Genomic DNA, 14,347 nt, shown 5'->3' on the forward strand with positions numbered 1-14,347 from the left:
GATTCAGTAAACACTGACTTTACCTACGTATGTCAAGCAATAACCCGTCCGTCCAGCTCTGAACGCCCACAAAAGATGCGCCTGGTTTCCCTATCTGAACTCGCCTTTGCGAACACCCCACTTTCCACTAGGCCTACACTAGGAAATGATTGGCATCGTCAGTTGTTCATCGCACGAGAGGGGACATCCACGCACCCAGGGATAAGCACACCGAACCCCACCAGATGTGTTTCAACTTTCGAGAGCTGGGGCGGGATGAGATCAGCTACCTACAACAGAGACATCCACCAAGCGAGTCCCTTTGCGGAATGGCACGGGACCGATCAGCGCCGGGGCTCGACGACAGTAAACACACAGCTTCCTGATAAGGGTATGAAAGTGATTATGGTAATTTCGACTACTATATTGCAAGTTTTTGGTCACGTTGCAAAAATTCAATAGGCGATGTATGTAAAAAGAATCCTTCGCCCAACGTGGTTACCGACCACAAGTGTTATTACTTCTTCATCCCCCGCAAGTTGGGTAGCGAATAGATGAAGGACTGCAGATGTCGTTTGTCACAACAACTACTCCAATTTTGGTTAGTGTGACCGAAGAAAAAGAAGAAAAACCAAAAAAAGTGGCCACTTTCCGTGAAGCCCACTAAGTCCACGTTCGCACAAGCAACAAGCTGGCTTGCTGGATTCCAAGGGGGAAAAACATGCAGGGTTTTGCCAGATTGTGATGAGCGCGCATGCGAGTCCCTCACGATCCAGAAGGCTGGGTCGAAACTCCACGAGGACCCGAGGTTGATGGGCGGCCAACTTGATCCGGATCGAAGCATATCAAGCATATCTCCACAATATGCAAGGGCTGCATAAGCTATCTCTTCCTTACCGACTTGTACAGGACGCCGAGCTGCGAAGGAAGGAATTCGGACAAAAGCGGGTCAAGGCTAGCTTATACCACTTACTACGAAGCCAAGATTGCGAGGTTACCATGGAGGAAATTAACATCACCGGTCTGCAATATCATTTCCAATTCATCACACCCGAGAAAACAGCCAGAGGCGGCCTAGCGCGCCTTTTGTCAAAAAGAGGGGTCGAACCGGGTCACCCCCGGCAAAAGAATACAACATCAAATGCTACCACACCCCATTTGTGATTCAATCAAAAAAACCCATTCACGATCGTATGGAAATGACTGCAAGGCTATTTTAGTTATATGGAGCCGCTGAAACTGGCGAGAACGAGGCGAACGGGAACTCGGATTTTGGAAGGATATGAGGAGGCGAATTGAATATTTAGAAAACCAAGACAAAAGAACAATAATGACTCGGGAGTCGAGACATACCCCAGCACGACTTGCGCATTTGCCAAGTAACGCAGTCGAGATTTCGGGGGTTCGCAACAGATGCGGACGCGGGAACGCCGTTTCCCTCCCGAAGCTGGTGGGGGATCGGTCTGCTGCATTGTTTACCTGCAGTTCGTACCTTCCAAGAAAGCCTCGACGGGAAGACTCGATAAATCATGGATCAATCCATGGTGCAAGGCTTCCTTGTTTTGACGACGTCAGTTGACTACAAAATATAGTATATGCATAAGCTACATCAGTTACTGTAAAAAGCTTTTGTACAATTTTGTAAATAATGGTTCCTTGTAGTCAAGGTAACACGTACTATGGTACACGGCAAAATTCAGGGTATAACCCTTTTGCTTATTCTAGGTAGCGGCTGGGACCCCTATCTGTATCTGGGCCGTTGCATAGGCGCCCACGTCTGTTTGAGTTCAGATAACGACCTAGGTCCCCTAGTCAGGAATCCAACCACAGTAGAAGCAACATACGGCGGCGATTCCGCGATTCTAGATACATTTGGATATTTATATCGTCGAATGCAAAGCATACCTTAGGCAGATGAGCAGTGAACAAATCCGTGGGACCAGACTGACTGCACACCTAAGTGCAAACTACAACCTAAGGTTGGCAGTTAGAATGGGTCGCGTAGTAGTCGCTACATTCTACAAGTTGTGATCCCCACCCAATGATACCCCGGTCACGATTTGATGGATTCATCCCATCACAAGCGAAAAACCATCCAAACGGCACGGATCCGCTCGGGCGCAGCTGTCCCTGACCTGCAGATGAATGGACAGCGGACCCATGCAAAGGGGGTAAGCTATGTCCTGTCATCCTGCCATCTTGGGTGAATCGCAAGCCAATCGTCCGGCTGGGGGAAGAAAATTATGAACGTCCGAAGGTGCATCTTTATCCATCTGGCAGAATTACTTGGCAACGTCCCACGCATACAGTAGTTGATCGGGCCCTTTGATGAAGCTCAGTGATCAAACATAGGAGGTACTGTAGGTACCTTATACCTGTAGTTACATCCTTTAATTCTTTCTGGAAGTCTCCACCGACCTGTTGTTTTGCTTCTTCTCCTATTGCCAGTTGACTACATTTTTTCCTTCGTTTCTTTCTCTCTTTTTTCTGCCTCAGAGCGGAACACAACAAAAGGGGCAAGGGAGAGAAAAAAGCCCAGGAAGCCCGGACGATTGATGTCACCACCTGAGGCCTCTTATTGTTAGATTATCGTGTTTTGTGCCCATTTTCACTCCACTCTCGTTATTTGGCTTTTTTCCCCCCTTTCTTTTTATTATAGCAATTGGAGCACGGCCTACACTTATCATACGCGTCTTGCTAGTGTCAATCGCTCATCCATAACTTTTACCGACCGAGGATCTTTTTTTCCCCCAGATAAAAAAAAAAAGAGAGATCGATCGCCAGCCCGGACCATTTGGGGCTTCTCTAGGGGATTTCGGAGCATTGATTCTTCGGCCTCCCGTTGTTTCAAAATACCTTGACAGCTGTCGACTGTCGATTGTCTAAGAAAGCCAGGGCCCTCGACACGCACTACGTCTTTTTTCTCTCTCTCCAAATTGAAAACCAACAACCAACTAAGAAAAGAAAAGAAGTTAGGCCCGGCAGCCTAGCGACACGCATTCAACCGCGCACGCCACCCGTTCTTTGACCAACCTTTTCTAGCGAGCTACATTGCTACTGAAATTTTAAACTTTTTCTGCAGAATTCTGTGTTTGAGTAAGTGGTCCCTGAATTTTTTTTTTTTTTTGTCTCTTTTCCCCCTCTCTCGGCCTGGACCTTCTTATGGCCTTACGTCTTCTGCTAAGCCCCCGGTGGATTATGGTCCGTAGGGGTTTAAGAATCCTGTCACCCTCTTGCGGCTGCACGTATGTAGTACGATTCCATCGTATTATACAGGGAACAGCTGGTCAAGGTCTGTGGGGTCTTCCGGTTTCCTGAGAAAGGGGCCTAGGGGGTTTGACCTTGCTCACTGCTCACGGTGCTTTGATTTAATCTAACGGCTGTTGCATTGGCCTATCATAGCTGACGGATAGAAACGCAGTACGGGCTCGATCCAGTCGACTTTTTCGACGGCGCTTCCAACCTTCTGCAGCAACATTGACAGTCGCACAAGCTCCCGGCGAAGAAACAACATCGGTATTGAATTAATTGCCATTAGGTTAGTCAATCCTTGTCATGTCTTACCTAGGGCCATGCGTTCAGCTGAAAAGTTTAGCTGACAATTCCCGCGGGCAAGCTAACCAGTCTTGCCAGTGTCAGAGACGATCCCTTCCAACAAGGATAACCGTTGCGAGCAGCCACCCGCTTTGACAGTGTAAGCTGGGTCAAACGGCGGTAGCTTGCCCGCTTGCGGATACAGCCGACCACTTTGGCTGTCAGTACTAGAACAGAAACCACTTCGCCGCCCGGCTGCTACGTCGATTGGAAACATAATGATATAAGAACATCGGCGACGTCACATCCGAGCAGCCAAAGGGCAAAAACAGGGTGTTGGCAAGCTGTCAATTTCCACACACGCCGCGCAGAATGGCCGTGTGGGAGACCGAGGACGAGTCGTCCAACATGGTGACGGCTGCGGCCGCATCGCTTCCCACACCAGTCGACACGCCGTATAGGACACCGTCGCGCGGTTCTAGGAAGTCGCGCCGATCCATCACGCCTCCAGGGAAGAACGGCATACCACCACTGCCAACCGAAAAAGCCGACCGGAATTCCAAGAGATCATCGGTCGACTATGCCAACGACGAGAACATCAGCGTTCTGGACCCCCGCCGCTTCACCCCGAACCTACACGCGAATCTCGTCTCGGAGATTCTGAATCTGCGCAGAGACCAGGAGGACAAGACAAAGATAATCGAGAGCCTCGAGAGCACCCTACACGCAGAGAGAGAGGAGCAGCAGTCTCTACAGGAGACCTTGACGAACACTTCTAAGGAGAACCGCTCGATCAAGCGACAGTTGGCACTGCTAGAGGGCGGTACGTCTTCAGCCCTTGGGGAGCTCGCGCGCGAGCGAGATGAAGCTATAGACGCTATTGCCGAGGTGAGGAAGAGGTTGGAGACGACACAGAAACGCCTACGGCAACAAGAGGATGATTCCCAGCGCGTTCATGATCAGTTTGAGAAGGAGAGGTTGGAATGGGACGAAGATCGGCGCAAGTATGAGCGCAAGGTCCATGTTGCTGAGAGTCGGCTCAAGTCCCTGTTGGAGGAAGTTGCCGCATTCCAGGCCGCTCAAGCTCAGGGTCTTGTGAACGGGTCAGAGGCAGAAGCTGAAGAGCCAGGCCGCGATGGCACCGATGCAGCGAGCATTCGTACCATGAGCATGACCAACAGCATCCGCTTTTCCACCTTCAGCACACCCGGCAAGCCCATCGGTCACTCACTCGCGGACGAGCTCAACTTCGACGGAGAGAGTGACTACGACACGGATGCCGGCCGCGGCCGAGACAGCGCTCTTTCGAACCACATGCACATGCGCAACAACAGTAAGGATAGTGTTTTGTCTAGGATGCATCGTCGCAACATCAGCAACGACAGCCTGATCCGCCCGGGCAGCGCCCACAGGACCAAGTTCCTGAACCAATCCGTGTTGGACCGCCTGGAAGACGGCGTCATCGAGGAGGATGAGGAAGACACCACCATGATTGTATCCGATACGCCCTCGAAACCTGCCTACACCTACGTTGATGCCGCTGTTCAGTACTCGCCTCCTCCGTCTCCGGTACTCAAACCAGCCAAGCCAGTGACGCCCGAGCCACCCGTTGTTCCGTCACGGGCGTCAATGAAGACCCTAGAGAGCCATGAGAACTCTCCAAGGGCAGACGGTGAGGTTGAGGCCAACCAGCGGCGAAAGAGGGTTCACATTGCACGACCAATGACCATTGAGGCTGTTGTGAAGCAAACCGCTCCCATGGTTTCAACCAGTTCTCAGACCACAGAAGCTTGGAGCCAGCGGAAGAGTGTAGTACCCGAAATGGTCCTCCCTCCTAAGCCGGCCATGGTCTCCACATCTACGCAAACAGAAGCCCCTTCAACTCCTGCGCCTGCCCCGGCACATGCGGCCATCAGCGATAAGGACTTGATGCAAATCCCGAGTATCAGCATTCATCCACCCACAAGCCGCCCGTCGACGCCTAAAGAGCCACGCTTACCACAGCTCACCAAAGATTTTGGCTGCCAAGTAGCCATTATCACATCATCCGTTTCGACCAAGTCTGTTTCGGTCCAGACGGAGAAGATTCAAATGGACGAACGGTTGAAGAAACTCCCCGCTCACCTTCACCCCTCGGCCATTACTTCACGGCCAGTCTCCCCAGTACCTGCTCCCTCGGGCTCCTCCAACACGCCTCCTGACAACCTCCCTCCCCGCAACCCCATGAGACTAGCCACGCAGAAGAGCTTGTCAAATCTCACCAACCCTAAAAAATCACCCACTTCTCCAACAATGCCTACAATGCCCGTCAGCCCTACCATTCAGGTCGAGGATATTGAGGAGACAACAGATGCGTATCCCGGCAATAACGATGATGGCCCGCTGTCAAGCCAAAAGGCTCCCATCAGGAGACCGCATCGTATCAGCAGCTTGTTTGCGGGCTTTGATGGTGGCAGCTCTGACGAGGCCGATGAGTTTGCAGGAGCTGATGTCAGTGATTCCGAGTTCAGAACTGCCCTGAGTGCACCTGGAGGGGCCAGACCACCATCGGTCACAGGCAACGAACACACCAGGCGGGCCTCTGGTGGCGCCAAGCGTGCACTCGAGTCGCCGGTATCTATAAAAAAATCGGGCGCACGAGGCCATAACCGCTCTGGAGCGGCTTCGGCATCGCCGACCACGGAGACTTACTCAAAGTTTTCGATCCCAGATGGCCGGGAGAGCGGCGAATCGGCCGTAGGCTCTTGGAGGACTTCGATGCAGAGCGTGGGCAGTTCCCGATCACAAGGTGACAAGCTTGGAGCTCTGAGCTCTAACCGAGCCAGCGTGATGCGCAAGGCGGTCATGATACAAAATGGCATCGCCACGCACCAAGGACGGTCCAGAAGCCCCAGCTTGCCAGATGCAATGAACCCTCCATTCCCGATTCCGACCCGCGCCAGCTCTCGCCGTCCGCCTTTCAGCGCCAGCGCGCCCAGTGACGGTCAGCGGAGTCCCACCAGGCGTCATTCCAAGCAGCGTCCGTCTAGCATCCGGAAGATCAAGTCCGCTGCGGCCCTACCGCCGCGACAGAGGAGGAACGGAAGCCGGTCACCCCCGGCGTTTTCGGCTGCTGAGGAGGAAGATGAAGAAGATCCCTTGGAGAGCCCTGGCTTGCCACCGCTGCCCAACAACGACATCACCACACCTCGCACAAACAGTCGCTTCAGCAGGTCACATCACCGCCAGCAACCATCCACGAGCACAGCCGTCACCAACGCCACCACCGGCGCGGCGTCTACCGGCGGCAACTCATCGCAAGCAGCCACTGGAGTCGTGGATGCTATCGCGCAGACAATGGTTGGCGAATGGATGTTCAAGTACGTGCGGAGACGCAGGTCCTTTGGAGTCCAGGGCAGCGGCGAGGCCAGCGCAAGGGATGACACTAGTAACGACAGGCACAAGCGTTGGGTGTGGTTGGCGCCTTATGAGCGGGCTATCCTGTGGAGCAGCAAACAGCCGGTGTCGGGAAGCGCTTTGTTGGGCAAGGCGGGTCGCAAACGTAAGTTGGGTCATGAACACCTCGTCAACAGTTTGCAAATTGTGACTTTTACATTCCAAGCTAACACATATCCTACTGCAGTGATAATACAGTCTGTCTTGGACGTCAAGGATGACAATCCGACACCCAAGGGCGCCGCTTCGGTATTCGATCGGTCCATCCTGATCCTCACACCGCAGCGCGCCCTCAAGTTTACCGCAACTACACGAGAGCGGCACTACGTGTGGTTGACTGCCTTGTCATTCCTGGCACACTCGAACCAAGAGGTCCCAGAGATTTTGGCATCGCCGCCATCGACAACGCTTGCTGTGAATAAGGCACCACTTTCCGATTATGACCTGGCGCAACAAAAGCCCCCAAGGCGTGCTGGAATTAGGGACTCTATCAGACTGGCCAAGGGCCGGACGATAGTGACCCGAGGTGGTGGTGGCGGCGGGCTGATGAGTATCGCATCGTCGACGCAGACCGATTTCAACCCACCCAGCATCCCTACAAACAGGCCTCCCGAGTCCATCATGTCGTCCATCTCTGCGGGAACGGCAGGAACCAGCTATGGGCCGGCAGGGTTCGTCAGCACCATGTCCACCAGCCACCAGCGCGAGACTTCACGCGACACGGCAGCGCCCCCGCCCATTCCCCGATTCAACGATTCGAGGATGAGCATGCTCAGTGAACGCGCCAACCAAGTCATGGTGCACGGCCGCAAGCGGAGCAACACAGGCGGCCACGTACCACCTCCCATATCTTTCCGCGGCTTTTCCGGCCCCGCGAGCAACGGGAGGGACAGCGCCAACAGCGGCAGCTACCACCAATCCACAAACAGCACGGCCGGGGCCAGCGTCGAGACGTCGGGCTCGTCGGGCATCCTGGGAAGCTTTGGTGGCAGCAACTGGAACGGCGGCGGCGGCAACAGCAGCAGCGCGGGGCAGGCGAGCCAGCGCACGTCGGAGGCATCGTCGCGACCGTCGGCGGCCGCGTCCAACAACTTCTTTGACGCCATCGGGACCGTCCGCATGGAGGCCTTCATCAGCCCCCTTGCGCAAAACTCGGTCAGCGCCATGGGTACCTACCCGGACGAGGAGGACGAGATGAGGTACCGCGCGAGGCGGAGGAGCAAGGAGATGCGCCGTCGGGCCAGCCGCAGCCGGCAGCGCGACAGCTACGGGAACCGCATCCCGGGCGCCGCGTCGAGGGCTGGATCCCGATACGAGGAGGACTTTTTCTCTCGCGATGATCCTTTCAAGGGGTTCTAGAAGAGGCTCTAAAAGAGACCATGCGCCAGTTGATGTTGTGTTGGGAAAGGTGTGGGCGTTGTGAAAACTTTGTTTTTTCCACAACCATTCGTTTCGTGTAGCTTTTTTTGTCTGATTAGCGGGACCACATTTTCCTCGGCGTTTATTTTTTTTCTTTTGCGTCTTGACCCGAGGGTTTCTCTCGTTTTTGGGTATCTATATATATTTGTTTTGTCTTAAACCTGGAATCCTCGCGGACGTCCAGATTCACTCATTTGGACGTCGGTGACTTTCCTTGATTGTTAATACTCTCGTTGTACGAATACAGGTATGGTAAGAGCCGGACCGTAAAAGAAAGAATCATTTGCCTGTCTATCTGGTCATTGACCTAGTTGTGTATCTGCTTGCCTGTTTGCCTGTTATCTCCCAAGTCTTTCTGTTGCCTAAGGTAGATATTGATGACATCGTCACCAACAGCTCTTCTTCGTATCATTACACCAGCCGACGAGTACAATGAAAAACATAATCCAAAAAGCCAATTGTACTCAGGTACAGTTACTAATGGTGTGGCCATCAAACGAAGTCCCTCGCGGGTGACCAGTGATAGTTTGAGAAGCCGTATCTCCCAAGTCAAACGCTCACCATGCATGGTTGCCAGTGACCGAAACAATCAAGCCAAAACGCATACCCCAGCGGAGTTGCCAATGGCTATCGATCTGAATCAATGATATATGCTAGTTGTCAGTCATTGTTTCTGATGTCCCAAAGTTTCCCAATACTGGTTGCCAGAGACTGCGCATTTTGACCCAAGTGCCATGGCCATCAGGAGGTACCAGCAGCATGTCGATATTACCAAACCCCAACTTTGTGGTCTTGATAATCTTGACACTTCAATAGTAAAACGCGATACCCCCCTCGGGACTGCCAGTGACGAGTTGTAGGACTCGCTCGACGTTTCTCATCGAATCTGTGCTCAATGACAACCATGGGCCTGGTGGTTACAGGCGCTCATTGTTGATCTTCTGTTCGGGCTTTGCATATACCCTGTTCTTGGACAGCTCGTATGTAGTTAAAACCGTCTGGCTGAGTTCCTGGGAGCTATCACATACATGTTTAACATCAGTTTTCAGTAGTCAAGACCTTGGTAGCTTTTATCGTGGCCGAGGTTCCGTCGAGCCTGGTAAAAGCATTGACACTATGGGCCTGGCGTAGCTAGCTCAGCATCGGTATCCTGGACAAGAAATGGAATTGGGATGAGTTCCTGAGTTGGTGGTGAAACACTAACTGATGTGAAATATGACCCCAAGGGACGAAAGAGTATCTGGGCAGCTGATTTTGAGTGTCTATCTGGTAGAAGAATGAGCCGAGATATCCCTCCCTCAGCTTTGAGAGTTGACGTCGGTAACTCGGATGCAAGGCCATGGGTAAGGTAGGTAAGTTGTTTGGGGTAATGAGTAAACACGTGGGGTGACGAGCAGAACCTGAAAGAAGTTGTGCAAAATTCATTGGAAGGTTGCAGTGCAAGAAGGTTTTGGAATCAAGCAGAGAAAAACAGGGCAGCTTGAGCAGCTTTTTAAATCCTCGCGCTGTACTTTGATGTTCTTCCCAGAAACAGAAATATGCACGTTAACAGTCCGAAAATGGCAGTTTACTGCAAGACGTGCCTTCCGATTGAATAGGTACGTGCACTTGCCTACATTACCAAGCTTGACACCTCTCCGAACAGGAACCGTTAAGGTAGCAACTTAAAGCCTGAAGAAATGATCGTAGTCCACATGAAATGTTGAAGAAGAGTCTGCCTTTATCTTAAACAGGCACTTCAGAGCTTCGATATCGCGTCCACAGCCTATGGCTAGAAACGGCCAACGCTAGCAATAATAGAGGTACCTTGGGTAACAATCGCTCAGCATTGCCTGTGTGCTTCTACCTGTTTGCTATATTGTTTGCCCTCAGTAGAATGGCCACAGCCAAGCCACCTACATAGCTACCGAGACAATTACATATTCTTGCCGAAGTACTTTTCTTCCACCATCTTATAATCAACCAAACTGATTATCTCTCTTCCCAGACGCCGTATTATATTATTCTAGCCTAGCCAAGTTATATTCTGCCGGCGTGATTCCAGATCACTCCAAAAGATTCACATCATCTGGAAACACCCCATACAAATTTTCAATCTCCTTCTCCACCATCTTGAGTTCCTCGGCTACCTGCCCAGTGACCAGTGCGTAGGCGTACAGAAGCGCATAGTCGCGCTCCTCGACCGTGACAGCGCCAATCCTCGCCCAATCCCCAAGCTTGTCCACCACCGATGCCTCAGACGACCGTCTCCTGGGCGCCGGGGGCGGCGGCGGGCGCGAGCTTCCCATCCCCATGGCGGACGTGGCCTCGTCCGCTATTATGGAGCCCTCGACGGCTGCAAGCGCGGCACCCGCCGCCGCGTGTTCCTTCCGGAACCAAAAGATCTTGCCCAGCAGGCGGTCTCGCGTGTGCGTCACGCTCGGGATCGACTCGGTCATCGGGTACTCGAGCATGATCGAGCTTGCTAGTACCTGGAACACGTGGCAGATGCGATCGCAGAGGACCGCCCGCTCCTTGGCTGTGAAGAGGAGCAGTTCGCGCTCCCCGTCGCTGAGGTGACCGCGACGCTGAGTCACGAGACTCATGGCGTAGAAAGCGTCCAGGATGCGGTTGGTGGCCGCCAGGATGCGCCCTACCGTGTCGAATGGGAAAGGCCCGCGGAGTTCAAACTCAGACGCTGCTGCGCGGCGCAAAGTTTCCAGTCGAGAGGCTGAATCTTTGTTAGTAATGTCGAGGTAGACACGCGAGGATTAGCGATGACTAGCTTACCATATCTCTGTAATGCAACCTGCTCTCCCGACTTCAGATACGACCTTGTGCAGTCGCTACGCAGCAAGATGGCCAGCGGACCTCGCTTCCAAATGAGCCCCATCTGAAGATATAGCACCGATAGACCCTCCTTGAACTTCTTACGCGCTGAAATAGGCCACACCACTCGGCAAACGAACAGACCATAGATGATACCAGCTGTAACAGCGAGGGATCTGTGTAGAGCAATCTCACCAATGTACGGGTTCATCCCGCCCTCGTCGTCATCGTCATCGTCAACCCTTTGTGAAATGCTGTATGCGTAAAGAGCAGTGACGTTGTACGCAAGCAGCGCGGTGCGGCCCAGTGGGGCATTGCCCCGTGCCACGATCACGACAAAGTTGTAGAATGCAACAAAGCCACCTAGTATAGCCAGTACAACCGGGTTCCCGTCCGAGACCGTCCAGTTGACTAGGAAGAGCGCGGTACCAAAGACTGTACCAATGAATCTTGATATTCCGGTAGTGTTTGAGGCGCCCACCGTCATCGAGCAAACCACCATGAACGATAGCAAACCCCATTCACCACGCCAGTGTGAGTATGTCGGGCGCGTAGATGGGATAAACGCGAGCATAGCCCACAGCATGGCACCGATGCCAACCTTGAGGCCAAAGCGGAAATCATCTCTGGCCCATCGTCTCGCCCAGCGCAACAAGCCTTGCGCAAACCTGCTCACATGCTTGTTTGCTTCGTCACCAGCAAGCTGCCAGCTGTACGTGTCCCGGTGCGAAGTCATTGTTGATGGAATGCCCTTGGGCAGCTGAGACCGCCTGATCGGCCTGACTAAACTTTCTTGGTCCTGATCACGGTGCTCGTAGGGCAAGGTAGTCGCCGTGTTGAAAAGCGAATGCGCTCGGTTCTTTCGCCAGAAGCGAAGCCATTCCCAGCTTCTTCCTGCCTTCCCATCCTCTGCCGCATGCTTGAGATCATCTAGCACGTCTAGATATTTGGACATCTCCTCGCCGAAAGTTTGCAGACTAAAGCTGAAGTGGCCGCAAGCAGCTGCCACCTCCTCAAAGTCCGCTTTGAGGTCGTCGGAATAGTTGGGACGGCCCAGTTCGATGTTTTTGTATAACTCATTGAGAGCCTTGCCGCGGGCCTCATTGTATAAGCCAAGCGCGTCCATGAGACTCGGTCTGAAGTTGTCGTTGAGATTTACAACATAATGAGGCGCTGCTCCGAAAGCCGGCTCGCGGAGAATTTCAGACAGCGTGAAGGCCAGGGACTTCATAGACGGCCCAAGCAGCTCGATAAAGAGTGAGAAAATGTCGGATGAAGTGCGGAAGACTGCTGGTTGAGTCGTCTGAGTAGCATTGGACTCACTATTTGAACGCCTGACAAAGGGGCGAGGACTGCCCTCCTGGCTGCTTCCCTCGTCAGTGGCCTCGTCGATAGCAGAAAGGGCTGGATGCCTTCCAAGTCCACTCTTCAAAGAGCTTGAGAATGACCGAGACAGAAGCGATGGGGAAAACAACGTCGGAGGGCCAATGGACGTCGGTGATACGTCACCAGTCCTTTGGCCATCAGGATCGACTGCAGTGGCGGCCGACTCCCGCAGCAGCGCAAACTGAGTGTTTGCTGCACTCTTTAATCCACCGATAGATTGTGCGAGAGTCTCGATTGACTTGTATACGGCCTTGTCTAATGAATAGACTCGCTCGTGGCCCAGAAAGTAATGCTCGTATTTCGCTTCGCGCAAAACATTGGTCATGGTCGTGTAGCTTGTATGATATACGGAAACAGAGCTGGAAAATTGCTCCGACAAGAGTTCCTCTTCTTTTCCACTCAGAAAGCTATGAGTGACATACGAAAGCATCTCGCCGAGCGAGGTGGACGATGTGCCCATGGCTTTCCTCAGCGTATCGCGAGCAAATGTCCTCCACAATAGCAAGTTCACTGAGGCTGTGATGGTGATGCCAATTACCAACATCTTGAAAACTTGAACCATCTTGGTGTTGTCCCATACGCTGGCGAATGTTGCGTTTTCCCTAGTTACAACGCTGATGATGGCAAGCGAAGCAAGTGTACCGCCCACATTGACCAGTGGGTTGTTCATCCTCTGCTTCACCCAGCCGATGAAGCCGAAACCTCCCGCCACAAAGAAGACCAGGACAAGGATATGAGCCAACGTAGGCTTGTCGAGGACAGAACCAACAAAAACCGAAGTTGCCATAGACGAAAGCGAGACGACGGCTGCATAGGCAACTGCCACGATCGCTATAAGCGTAGCCTCTATCATGGAACCCGCCGACCGGGCGGGGTGGAAATAAACGGTGATGGTGGCCACCACATGTTTCCCATCTCGCTTGCCCAGAAAGTCAGAGGCGGGTTCAATAAAGGTCATCAAGCTAGCCAACACATATGCAAGAGTGCATTTCAGCACACCGCGGCCCTTGGGGGTGCCCAGGAACTTGTAGAGATTGAGGCATGCCTCTAGAAGCCCATGGGTCGCATATCGGAAAGGCTTGGCTAGCGTCTTGCGAGAAAACATGCCCGAAGAAGACTCGTCGTCATCGTCGTTTCGCGACAAATCGCTGTTGTTGTTCGCGTTTTCGAGGCCAGTTGGGGCATGTCGAAGGGTGAATTGTCTCCGTGACCGCTCGCCGGTAGTTGGGATCACAAAGGTTCCATTGCGAAGTTTCTGTAGTATAGGGCAGCTTCCGATGTCAGCCTCAAGAAGTGCCGACTTGAGATGAATTGGTCTAGACCTAGGGTCTAGGCAGGTTTAAGTTTCTTACGCTACGCCTGGATGGACGTATGGGCGGCCACTGCCCCGAAGAGTTCGAAGAAGAGGGTTTTGGGTTCATCACAAGTCGTAGCTCATCTGCTGGAGTCTACGTCCGGAAAAAGACGTTGTCGCGGCGCATTATCTGAGGTTGCTTATGGGTCGCAATGTGGCGTGCCCGTTGTTTTGTGTTGCTGTGATAACCGTTGACGTTGAGGGCTACGGGGTTTCCGTCGAGTTTGTTTCGTGTTGGTTTTTTTAGTGCCAATTGTCGAGCTCATGTACAGCAGGGTTAGTCTCGGAAGTTGACGCAATAGCCGCCTAGTTTGAGGTCACAAGATGTGTTGCTGTGCAAGGTGCCGAATTTTGACAACGGCAGTCTTGGACTGTTGGGCGGCGATCGCGGTGCTGTCATCCATGCCATGCATTCGCGCTTGTTCCATGGGA

The 14,347-nt window shown here is 52.9% G+C and overlaps 3 protein-coding genes across 3 annotated transcripts; 1 reads left to right on the forward strand and 2 right to left on the reverse strand.

Annotated features, from left to right (window-relative positions):
- The first annotated feature begins 2,407 nt into the window (after nt 1–2,407).
- Nucleotides 2,408–8,819, forward strand: MGG_07274 (uncharacterized protein). Its single transcript, XM_003715450.1, has 4 exons — nt 2,408–3,075; nt 3,401–3,517; nt 3,604–7,054; nt 7,136–8,819. Exons 3-4 carry the CDS (start codon nt 3,886–3,888, stop codon nt 8,305–8,307), a joined length of 4,341 nt encoding a protein of 1,446 aa, XP_003715498.1. The 5' UTR covers nt 2,408–3,075; nt 3,401–3,517; nt 3,604–3,885; the 3' UTR covers nt 8,308–8,819.
- A 465-nt stretch (nt 8,820–9,284) lies between these two features.
- On the reverse strand, nt 9,285–9,708 carry MGG_15892 (uncharacterized protein; the record flags this gene model as incomplete). Its single annotated transcript, XM_003715451.1, has 2 exons — nt 9,285–9,384; nt 9,572–9,708. 2 exons carry the CDS (start codon nt 9,706–9,708, stop codon nt 9,285–9,287), a joined length of 237 nt encoding a protein of 78 aa, XP_003715499.1.
- A 462-nt stretch (nt 9,709–10,170) lies between these two features.
- Nucleotides 10,171–14,307, reverse strand: MGG_07275 (uncharacterized protein). The gene is made up of 3 exons (XM_003715452.1): nt 13,914–14,307; nt 11,137–13,816; nt 10,171–11,077 (listed from the first exon to the last, which is right to left on the reverse strand). The coding sequence occupies exons 1-3, from the start codon at nt 13,980–13,982 to the stop codon at nt 10,413–10,415; spliced, it is 3,414 nt and encodes a 1,137-aa protein (XP_003715500.1). The 5' UTR covers nt 13,983–14,307; the 3' UTR covers nt 10,171–10,412.
- Nucleotides 14,308–14,347: the final 40 nt, after the last annotated feature.

The sequence above is a fragment of the Pyricularia oryzae genome, chromosome 2 (assembly GCF_000002495.2).
Source record: "Pyricularia oryzae 70-15 chromosome 2, whole genome shotgun sequence".
NCBI classification, from domain to species: Eukaryota; Fungi; Ascomycota; class Sordariomycetes; order Magnaporthales; family Pyriculariaceae; genus Pyricularia; species Pyricularia oryzae.

Bases quoted from the DNA above. Each gene is read 5' to 3' on its own strand.
- MGG_07274 (XM_003715450.1), top strand. From the start codon at position 3,886: ATGGCCGTGTGGGAGACCGAGGACGAGTCGTCCAACATGGTGACGGCT. The intron at 7,055-7,135 runs GTAAGTTGGGTC...ATCCTACTGCAG, and splicing joins GGGCAAGGCGGGTCGCAAAC to TGATAATACAGTCTGTCTTG.
- MGG_07275 (XM_003715452.1), bottom strand. From the start codon at position 13,982: ATGAACCCAAAACCCTCTTCTTCGAACTCTTCGGGGCAGTGGCCGCCC. The intron at 13,817-13,913 runs GTAAGAAACTTA...CCTATACTACAG, and splicing joins TACGTCCATCCAGGCGTAGC to AAACTTCGCAATGGAACCTT. The intron at 11,078-11,136 runs GTAAGCTAGTCA...ACAAAGATTCAG, and splicing joins GGTTGCATTACAGAGATATG to CCTCTCGACTGGAAACTTTG.